The sequence below is a fragment of the Pleuronectes platessa genome, chromosome 7 (genome assembly GCF_947347685.1).
Source record: "Pleuronectes platessa chromosome 7, fPlePla1.1, whole genome shotgun sequence".
NCBI classification, from domain to species: Eukaryota; Metazoa; Chordata; class Actinopteri; order Pleuronectiformes; family Pleuronectidae; genus Pleuronectes; species Pleuronectes platessa.
In genome coordinates this window covers 17,854,625-17,864,930 of record NC_070632.1, presented here as the reverse complement: position 1 = coordinate 17,864,930, position 10,306 = coordinate 17,854,625, and the positions used below count along the sequence as shown (strand labels likewise).

At 41.5% G+C, this 10,306-nt stretch overlaps 1 protein-coding gene across 2 annotated transcripts; it reads left to right on the top strand.

The window, feature by feature from the left end:
* Positions 1 to 528: 528 nt before the first annotated feature.
* On the top strand, positions 529 to 9,516 carry nr2c1 (nuclear receptor subfamily 2, group C, member 1). Of its 2 annotated transcripts, none has more exons than XM_053426847.1 (14): positions 529 to 665; positions 1,887 to 2,021; positions 3,651 to 3,884; positions 4,030 to 4,108; positions 4,199 to 4,378; positions 4,469 to 4,619; positions 5,696 to 5,792; positions 6,430 to 6,614; positions 6,980 to 7,133; positions 7,244 to 7,365; positions 7,495 to 7,637; positions 7,825 to 7,962; positions 8,086 to 8,191; positions 8,681 to 9,516. In XM_053426847.1, exons 2-14 carry the CDS (start codon positions 1,950 to 1,952, stop codon positions 8,850 to 8,852), a joined length of 1,833 nt encoding a protein of 610 aa, XP_053282822.1. In that variant the 5' UTR covers positions 529 to 665; positions 1,887 to 1,949; the 3' UTR covers positions 8,853 to 9,516. The 2 variants fall into 2 exon arrangements, with proteins under 2 accessions (XP_053282822.1, XP_053282821.1); XM_053426846.1 differs by having other exon boundaries at positions 4,199 to 4,384.
* Positions 9,517 to 10,306: the final 790 nt, after the last annotated feature.

The window sequence follows — 10,306 nt, the reverse complement described above, 5'->3', positions numbered from 1 at the left end:
ACCAGTCCAGTTTATTGTCCAGTGTGCGACCCAGGTATACAAGAATATTAGATGATATACCAAGATTAGATAATATAGGATAGGATATTCCTTTATTAGTCCCACATTGGGGAAGTTTGAAACATAACAGCATTAAGAGGGCAGTCAAAAAAAGACATCACTTAAGTAATATGTTGTATGCACTACTTATAAATGTAAGAAAGTATAACAAATATATTAATATAATAAACATATATATATATATATATATAGATAGATAGATCGAGAGAGTAAATCGAATATGTAAAGTGGAATGATTGTACATAAGCAATTTAATTTCACAGACAAATTAATACTGCAGTTAAAAAGTGACACATATATGTATATATAAATGGGTGTGAAATCACAATGAGGAATACATGTGGAATTATATGAAATAATGTCATATAGTAATGTTTGCTATGTGATGGAGATTCCCACAGATGTGTCGAACAATGCAGGTTCACTTTGACAGGTTTACAGCATAGCATCGGGAGCAGAACGCCTCACTGCGCATGCGCCAAACTCGTTTATTAATGGAGAAAAAAAAGGTCACGAACTCTGACCCTCCCACTAACTGCAGCAAACAGATAAAATATTAATTTATTGAAAGCGATACGTTATCCTGACAAAAGGCTCCTCGACAGGTAAGACCCGTGGGCTCCTGTGGAGGCATGAGGGGCTGGTGACAGAGACCCGAGGGTCCGGCAGCACAGGAAGGGAGGGAGTGTTCAGCGGGTCTTCAGCAGGGAAGCTGCCATTAGCCACCAGCTAGCAGAGGCTAACCTAGCTCGTTAGCATTGTCCCCCAACGCCGGGCGTGTAGAGATACAATAAGGCAGGTATGTAGTAATGGCGATGTTTGAGAGCGACTGACTGCGTAGATAGAACACACTCACATGAAGCTGTTGGAGGTAATGAGATAATACGAGCGGTTAGCGGACCAGCTAGGTAGCTAACAAGGCTAGCCGCGTCAGCTAACGGAGACAGCGTCGCCCGGTGTTAGCTCCTGAGCTAACTTTGCTAACGAGGTTCCGCAAACTAAACTGAACCACTTGAAACGCGAATGCAACAGCAGCACATAGTAGTGTTGAATCCACTTTCTTGCCGAGTGGAGATCGGATGTCGAGATCCAGTGGAAAAAATTATGTGACTTTAGGCTAGTTGTAGAAACCGAAGTCCCGCCGTTGTCTCTGCGACTCGGCGTCACGGGCCCTGAACCCTAGCATTCTTTAACCCTTCAATTTTGACCTTTCACCCACAGGAAAAGAAATACCTTTTATCTTCCGTATCGATTTTGAACCACAGACTGCCACGAGCGTGTTTGTGTCACATCTTCGGCCCCACCGCTCATTTCGAGTCGCGCCACATTCACATTGAGCTGTATATTTTAAAACGGGGCCACCAATTGTTCCGTACTAGCTAGCGCCGGCTAGGTTGAGTTAGCACGGGCCACCAACTAACGTGACTCGCAGCAGGAAGAATCAGATGTTTGTTATCTAATCTGTTGCTTCTAAACGGACATGCTGAAGCTAATTTTGGCTTCAATCGCAGTGACCATGGATTTAAGATGCCGATTTGTTTTCTGGCCTGGGTGACATGTTCCTTCGTTACCTTTGTTTTATTGTTTATCCCACATTGACGCCTACTACACTTCAGAGAACATGAGCACAACAACAACCTTGCCTACTTGTTGTAGGTACAAGCTCCGTCCTTCAAAAGTCACCTACATAGCGGTGGCCTGTTAATTAGCCGTACATTGTGGTCAGAAAGAAGACGAGTGAATAAAGGAGCCATATCCGTAGAGGTATTTCCTGACACTTTACCGCGGATAAGGCATGAAGTAAAGCTTATGCTCTCTCTCTACAGGTGTGTGTGTCTGAAGGGGCTCTGATGTGACGAGCAGAGTCAGAAGGTGGGCACAGTATCAGAATGGATGGACAAACACAAAGGATTCAGCTCGTATCAGCAGACAACAACATGGCTTTAGGACACAGAATCCAGGTGATGTGAGAGCCTGTTATGTTTGAATGAACACATTTCAGTCTTTCCCAGAGGTTGACTGCTATTTGAGCAGGGGGCTTTTGGCTCCTTGGGTTTGGTTGTTCTTTATAGGTTAGTTTATTAATGATCTGAGAGCTAGTAGAATGTTTGTTTATTTACTCTTATACTACCTATTCTTGTCAGAGGGTGCCGCAGAGCTCAAATTACTGCGGTTGCCAAATTGGCTGCTCTAACAATAATGTTGGTGATTTTGCCTGACTCTCAGGTTTAGGGGTCTTTGATCCCGGATTGATGTGGTTATAACATCCATCCTGACTGATCTGGTCACAATGACCACCGGTTAGGTACAGGTCTGAACGTACACAAATCTATCCTGAACCTATCCTGAGATCCAATCACTGGAACAACATTGGGACGTTGTCTGGTACGCCTGTGGCTACGTTCTTTTACGCAATGTGAACGCAATTCTGTTCGTGCACCGTCTCAGATGATGTCCTCTGACCCACTATAATTTCAGAATGAATAGAAAGTAGTTTTACTCATCTCAGTGTCCATATGTTGATTATCTTGTGGTCACAATATCGACACTGATCACCATATGCTTTATACTTTTCTTAAATTGGTAAAATCTTTCTTTACAGCAGAGCTAAAAGTCAGTCAGACCCTCCTTTTTCTCCAGAGCAGCTGCATGTGTGGACCCAAATGTCAAAATTAGACACTCGATGTAAGAACACAGCAGGGGATTCCCCACTGGATTCAACGCGAAGGGGTTGATGACAATGTTTCTAAAAGACGCAAAAAAAAGAAGTTGCAAGCGTAGTAGTCACAGACGAAGATGTCTACAGAGTCTGTGGTGATAAGAGCCGACAACAGTGTCTGGGTACTGTAAACAAAATTACTTGATCCCTGCAGCGGAGTTGAAACGTAACTTCCTGTCTCTCTCTGCTGCACCCGCCTGAATAATGCGGAGGATTTGATGCTGCTGTGAATGCGTCTGTGCTGAGAACCTTCTGCTCTTGTTGTGCATGTGTTAAAGGTAAACTCTGTAGCCAATTTTTCAGTTTTTACCCGGAGGTCATGCCTGAAAATAGCTATATTGACATTGGACACATCTGTTAAATCAGACTCGAAAAAAAAACCTTTTTTAAATAATTAATTTGGTCACTGGTCATTTGCATACAGAGCAGGGACGTGAGATGCAATGATAATAAGTGGTCACAGGAGATACATTCAGGAGGTAGACAAACTTAGGTATTGTCCACTTGTGTCTCTCAATACCAAGTCACAACAGGGCCTTTGGTTTGTTTTGGGGATCTTTGGTTATGTAGCACTTGTTGGAAAGCTTTTATTTAACTTAATACGTTTTCAACCTGTCTCTCTTCTGCCCCTTACTCACATGTGTTTGGGGAATCAAGTTAAACCGTGCCCCTAAAACAGCAGCAGTCATGTGTTAGTGGCAAAGGAGAGTCCAAACCACACATAACCTTCTCCGTACCCCTAACTGTATTTGGAGGATCCACTTCCTGCACACTTGCCCCTTCACTCAGTAATGGAAAGATATAAAGCCACCCACTGTATCTACAGCCAGCACTCTCATGTTCTGAGTCTGTTGTTTTTTAATCCAAATAGATTGTAACCGATCAGCAAACTGGCCAGAAGATCCAGATTGTCACAGCACTTGAGCCATCTTCCCCTGGAAAGCAGCAGTATATTCTAGCAAATGCTGATTATTCCCCTGGCGGGAAGGTGATTCTGACGAAGCAGGAGGGTTCACCCAACAAGGTCATCCTGGGCTCTCCAGACAGCTCTGGGGTTAACCAGCTGCTGTTTACATCCCCTGAACTGGCTGGGCAGCAGATTCAGGTATTGCCAGGGGATATTAGCAAGTTCCTTCAATTGGCTACAATAAACAAGGTCTTATGACTCAAGCTTAATTCTGTTTAGTCAGTCTAAACTGAATCTTATGTTTACTGTATTAACTATTCTTTTGTCTCGGTTTTTTTTTCAGTTTGTGACGGAAGGCTCAGACCAGTCTATGGTGAAGCCAGTTGTGGAGTACTGCGTCGTCTGTGGAGATAGGGCCTCAGGTAGGAGAGTTTGCCTTTTGCTATTATCTGTTCACTATTCATTTTCAGTAACACAAAAGCTAAGTTTCACCAATGTTTTTCCTCTGTCAGGGCGCCATTACGGAGCTGTCAGCTGTGAGGGCTGTAAGGGCTTTTTCAAACGCAGTATTAGGAAAAACCTGATATACACGTGCAGGGGCTCCGGAGAGTGTTCAATCAACAAGCTTCACCGGAATCGATGCCAGTACTGTCGACTGCAGCGCTGCATAGTGCTGGGCATGAAACAAGATTGTAAGGGTATATAATATTGAATATGTAGTTGTGGATATGCTCTGTAGGACTTTCAAACTTCAGATCTGATGTCTTTGTTTTGTGTTTTAGCTGTGCAGTGTGAGAGAAAGCCTGTGGAAGTGACCACCAGAGAGAAATCTGTCAACTGTGCTGCCTCCACTGAGAAGATCTACATCCGCAAGAACCTGTGCAGCCCTCTGGCTGCCACACCCACTTTTGTATCTGACAAGGAAACTGCTAGGTACATTTCTGGTCAAGTGGTAAAACACCTCAATTTTTTTTTACAGTTACTTTAATCAACATAGGGTAATTTCTCGGCGTACTCGGAAAATCTGAGCATGGAACAAACAAATATTAAAGAAAAACAGAATCATGGAAACCTGATTTTAATAAATGTATCTTTTATTCTTTCAGTAGCTGAACACACTGGTGATGTTCTCCTCTGTGTTATTGCTGGAGATTGTGTCCTCCCCTTCTGAATCGTCTGTCTCGTTTATCTTGTAATGTTTTTCAATCAATATCTCGCTGTAGCCTCAGACCAACCAGTTTCTCTTAATTGTCCTTTTCCTGCTCAATTATGACCATAATATACAGTAAGGCTTCCTACAGTACATTAGTCAAATTTATTTCTTAGTGTAACACCAGCTCATAACAGAAGCTGTCTCCAGACACAAGTCTAAACTGTACTCTCTATTTTTATTTACAGTAAATAATGATAATGCATCACAGCGTGTTGTAACAAAACTTATCCCAAAATTGTCTTTGTATAGAGAGATCGCAAGTAACCAAAACAAATATTGGGACCTGTAGAAGTTGGTTGGTTAAAAATACATTTCCTCACATTGATCCATGAAAACTATAAGTCAGCGTATTTTTTAAATTTCTGTCCTTTTTCTATTAAATAAGATCTATTAAGATTCAGATTTTTCAGTTATCCTTGACCATTTTCTTAAGTTATTTTTAGGTTGTTCAATTGACTCGGTGAGGAAATTTGATTGTTCTAAAACTATTTAACCAACATAACAAAATGTAACTTAGCAGCTCATAGAATACACCTGCCCTAATTTAACACAAGACATAGCTCTGCCATTAAATGTTACATTTTTAATAACTGACATTACTGAACTGCATCACATTGTTTTGCATTTTGTTTTCTCTATTTACAAACATGATGGAGAAACTTAGAAACGCTTCTCCGTGTGATGCTGTATAATTCTGACCATAACAAGTTTAAGAACATCCAGTTGTAAATATACCTTCTGCTTCTGTATTGTATAATTCAAAGTGATATGTGAGTTATCAAATCTCCAACTGCAGGTCCACAAGTTTGCTTGAGTCAAGCATGTTGCTCAACATTCAACAACCTTTCCCCAAGATGGAAAATACCATCTTGATCCCATTGTCTCCTGACAAGGTAACTAATGCCATCACAATACAGCACATTTATCTCTCATGTTATTCTAACTTTAAAGGTTCAGTGTATAAAATGTAGGTGAAAGGATCTATTGTTAGAAACTGAATCTAAAAATAATCCTAGTGATGATTTCACTAGTGTTTCATCTAAATTTAACAAATTATTATTATCTTTACTCTTGAATCTGTCCTTTATATTTAAATAATTTATAATTACATGGGGAGTGAGTCCTCTCTACGGAGGCCGCCATGTTTTTTACAGAAGCCTAAACTGGACAAACTAAACCTTTTTTGAGTTTTTTTGACAACTGAAGCTACCACAGGTTTTCTTGCATGTTTTGAAGGGGAGGGTGAGGGGTATTCAGCTCCAACATGCAACTTCACCACTAGATGTCACTAAATTCTACTTTCTGAACCTTTAAATATGAAAGCCAAATCTTGGAGTTTTTTATAGACCTCATATTGATGATCAGATGCTTCTTCATTCGTTGTGTATGTGTCTTAACATCACTGAGTTGTGGACCAGTTTTATCCTTATTGTTTGTGGAAAAATTTCAGTCATTTTGAAGAAGGGTAGCGCAAACAAATACATATTTTTATTTCTGAAGCATGTCCTATAACTCCACTGCCCTCCGCAGGATGACCCATCTCAAAGTGACCTTGGTACGCTAGCAAACGTAGTGACGTCCCTCGCCCAGCTGAACAAGAACAGGGAGGCGAGTGACAGCAGCAACGATATGATGGGAGTTGAAACGCTCAGCAATGGCGACAGCTCAATGACAGACATCCAAGGAGACGAGCAAACTGCAAATGATATCACTCGGTAAGGGATTATGATGAGCGTCATAATGCATCAAGAGGCTTTGACACTGACCAGTGGTTTCTGAAGAAGTTGATGTTGCATGTGAAGATCTACAGGAACACTGGGAAGACACCCAGCGGCTGATGGCTGTTTTTGTCCTGTGTCACCAAGCTTTAATATAATTTCCTGTAGGGCCATGTGGTCTCTGCCTCAGCTTTTAAGGACTTTATTAGATTACACCATAGTCGGTCAAAAAATAAACATCTTGGACTGTGGGGTGCACTGCAGGGCTTCTTGTTTCTTAATCAGCTACAATATATTATGATAAATCAAAACAAGGATCTTTTGTTGTGAGAATTTTGTTTTCTGGTTTTGTGTATCATTAGAGCTTTTGACACCCTGGCTAAAGTCCTGCACCCCGGTGACGGCTCAGCTGTAGACTCCTTGGAGGCTACGATGCAGCTGATGTCAGGAGACCAGTCAGGCCCAGTAGTGGAGTTGGAGGGACCTCTCCTCTCTGACAGCCATATCCCATTCAAGGTAAAAGTACATCTCCGAGACCAAAAGAATGAATTTTACTGAGTAACGCACTTTTCTGATTAACACCAAACTCGTGTCTTCTCCCTCTGCATTTGGATTGGTTCCTACAGCTCATGATGCCTTTGCCTGTGCCAGAGTACCTCAATGTCAACTACATCTGTGAGTCGGCTTCCCGCTTGCTCTTTCTCTCTATGCACTGGGCACGCTCCATACCTGCCTTTCAAACCCTCGGGTAAGCCTGTCTCCCCTATGATTAGTGTTTTGTTTTTTTTCACCAATGCACTTAAAAAACATTACAAAAAATAACCAAAATCATTACATGTCAATTGTGAAATGCAAATTGTCCCATTTTATTTTGCAGTGGTCAAGACAATGACATTAACTTGATGAAGGACTGCTGGAATGAACTGTTTGCCCTGGGTCTGGCGCAGTGTTCCAACATTATGAATGTTGGTACCATCTTAAGTGCCATTATCAACCATCTGCAGACCAGCTTACAGGAAGGTAGGAGAAATCTGCTGTGGTCTGCCTGCGAGATTCTTCCACTGAGGACATAATTTCAAATGTGTAAACCATGTTAAATCTGTAATTTTCATTTGATTGTGGCACAGTTTGTATTGAATTCAAAACCGTACTGATGCTTGGCCCCTTACATTCTTGTGTTTCCTCTGTTTTGTTTTGTATCCAACAGAGAAGCTGTCCCCAGAGCGAATTAAACTAGTAATGGAGCACATCTGGAGGATGCAGGAGTTCTGTAACAGCATGTCCAAGCTGTCCCCAGATGCGTATGAATACGCCTACCTCAAAGCCATCGTTCTCTTTAGTCCTGGTGTGTAGAGTAGTTTTAAAACCTTTTTTCTTTGCATTAGGGCATAATTCTCAAAGTATTAGAGAAGACCATATTGGGACATACCCATAGACTCATGTGTGCATGTGTCTGTTTCATTACTAGATCACCCAGGCATAGATAACATCCCACAGATCGAGATGTTCCAGGAGAAGGCCTACATGGAGCTGCAGGACTATGTGACCAGGACCTACCCAGAAGACTCTTATCGGTTGGTCTTGTTTATATCTACTCTTAGAAAAGGCCTCTTTGAGGAGCTGGAGAGGCGTAGGGCTGTGACCCTCTCTAACATACTCAAGGACAGTTTATCTCCTTTTACACTGGTTCCTGCCTGTAACTTCAACACTGCTCACTCAGACAGAGACAGGCAGCACATACTGTAGTGCCCATGAGCAAAGACATGACCTCTCTTTTATTCCTTATGTTCTTAAACTTCTTAACAAACGACTTTACGTTCTCTGCCCTTGCTTATTATTCAAGAATATATGATAAGAATTATTCATTTTTGTATTAAGTTGTTGATTAAATGTTTATTATAAGGACATCAGTTCAGGTTTCACAGCTAAAACTTTTCTACATGATGCCAGCTGACTGCTTTAAAGGAAGCGGTGTAAGAATACGGAGTCACTTTGTATTGAACATGTGACCAGTTTGACTTATGTCAACATTTATCTCTCCTTTCCCCGTCATTGACTCCCAGGTTATCCAAGCTGCTGCTGCGTCTTCCTGCCCTCAGGCTGATAAGTGCAGCTGTCACAGAGGAGCTGTTCTTCGCCGGCCTCATCGGCAATGTGCAGATCGACAGCATCATCCCTTACATCCTTAAAATGGAGTCCACTGATTATAACAGCCAGGCGGCGTCTGGGGTCTGACACCAGACTGCAACATCAGACTGTGAAAACTCCGCAGCCAACCAATCAGAGTGCTTTGCAGACTGCTTACTGAGTGGTCATAAAATACTGTATTTATGAATTCTGTTTCCACTTTACCTGCATCTGACTTCTCAGAGGAGCGCGACTCAAAAAGAGGTCAAATCAAATCAACTCCGATGGCAAGCAAGCCCCCTGATACCTGCCCATTCAGGAATGAACGCTTTAAACCTGCATAGTAGATTGTGCTTTTTATTGTACATAGAATTTTATGCTTCATTCTCTCCAAGCCTTTCCTTTTTCTGCAGATCTCGTTTGTACTTTGAAGGAATCTGAGTAGTTTGTTTTTCACTGCTTTCCTACATGGCCATGCATTTTTTTATCTTCTAATAATTATGAGGAAAGAAAACTTATGTGAAACGATGTGTGAGATTTTGTTATTGCTGAAGGGTATAACCTTTTATTTCTTATTTGTTGGCCAATCCAAAGGATATGGCAGCATCATGTTGACTGTTTAACGCAGATGATTCACTTGGATCAGAAGAAATTGTGTATATAGATTTGTATATAGAATGCACCAAGAAGGCTATAAAGAGCAGCACTTGGTAATGATGTGGATTCAATGTTGGTCATGTCATTTGACAATAAAGACATCTTTCAATCATGATTCTGCTGCATCACCGTCAGTGTTAGGGTTTTGGATATCAGCTGTGGGCTACAAAACAGGCAGCGCAAAATAGGATGTGTTGCGGCCATGTTAGTAAACATTGGGAGGTTTAACACTGCATTATGTTAGACTTATGTATAGATGCGGAGGTTAGGTATTATCTGTGCTGCCTGTTTTGTAGTGAACTTGTTTTGTTGGGACTCTTGATAATAATGCACTTTAGTGTTTATTTGTGCCATCGCAGCAAAAATCCTAAGAGTACACTAACAGTAAAAAATGACAGGCTTAAAATAAACACTGAGCCAGGTAATCAGTTTGTTAATCATTGAGAGGAACATAAGTGGAGTATTCATAGTAGTAAATGGGATAAACATTCTTTAGTTTGAACAAATACAGCCCCCAGATAATCAACTTGTGACCTTTGTCAAAGTCCCCTTCAGAGTGAGTAGTGTTTGCTCACCTGGCTCAAGTAACACTGCAGCACTGACCCTGAACAAAGTGACATTTGTTTGATAGTGGGGGGACCATGGAGTCTGCAAACATGTCTTCAACCGCTACAAGTGCAGTAATCCAGGGGGGGGTATATCAGCTCATGTTGGAACTCCTCCAAGAAGCTGTTTCACTAATTGATGTGAATGAGTGGAAGCTGGAGCAGCTCTGTTTTAGTCCAATCAGACTTTGTTAGTGATTTGTCATGGCTCTTAGCTTAATTCAATAAACTTAGAAATCTCAAGCCCGAACACTTTGGAACTTCCTCTGTAAACACAGTGGCCTGTTTACACGTTGCCTA

Coding starts and splice junctions, on each gene's coding strand:
- nr2c1 (XM_053426846.1), top strand. CDS start 1,950: ATGGATGGACAAACACAAAGGATTCAGCTCGTATCAGCAGACAACAAC. Junction 6,615..6,979: donor ACTGCAAATGATATCACTCG/GTAAGGGATTAT, acceptor GTGTATCATTAG/AGCTTTTGACACCCTGGCTA. Junction 7,638..7,824: donor GCAGACCAGCTTACAGGAAG/GTAGGAGAAATC, acceptor TGTATCCAACAG/AGAAGCTGTCCCCAGAGCGA.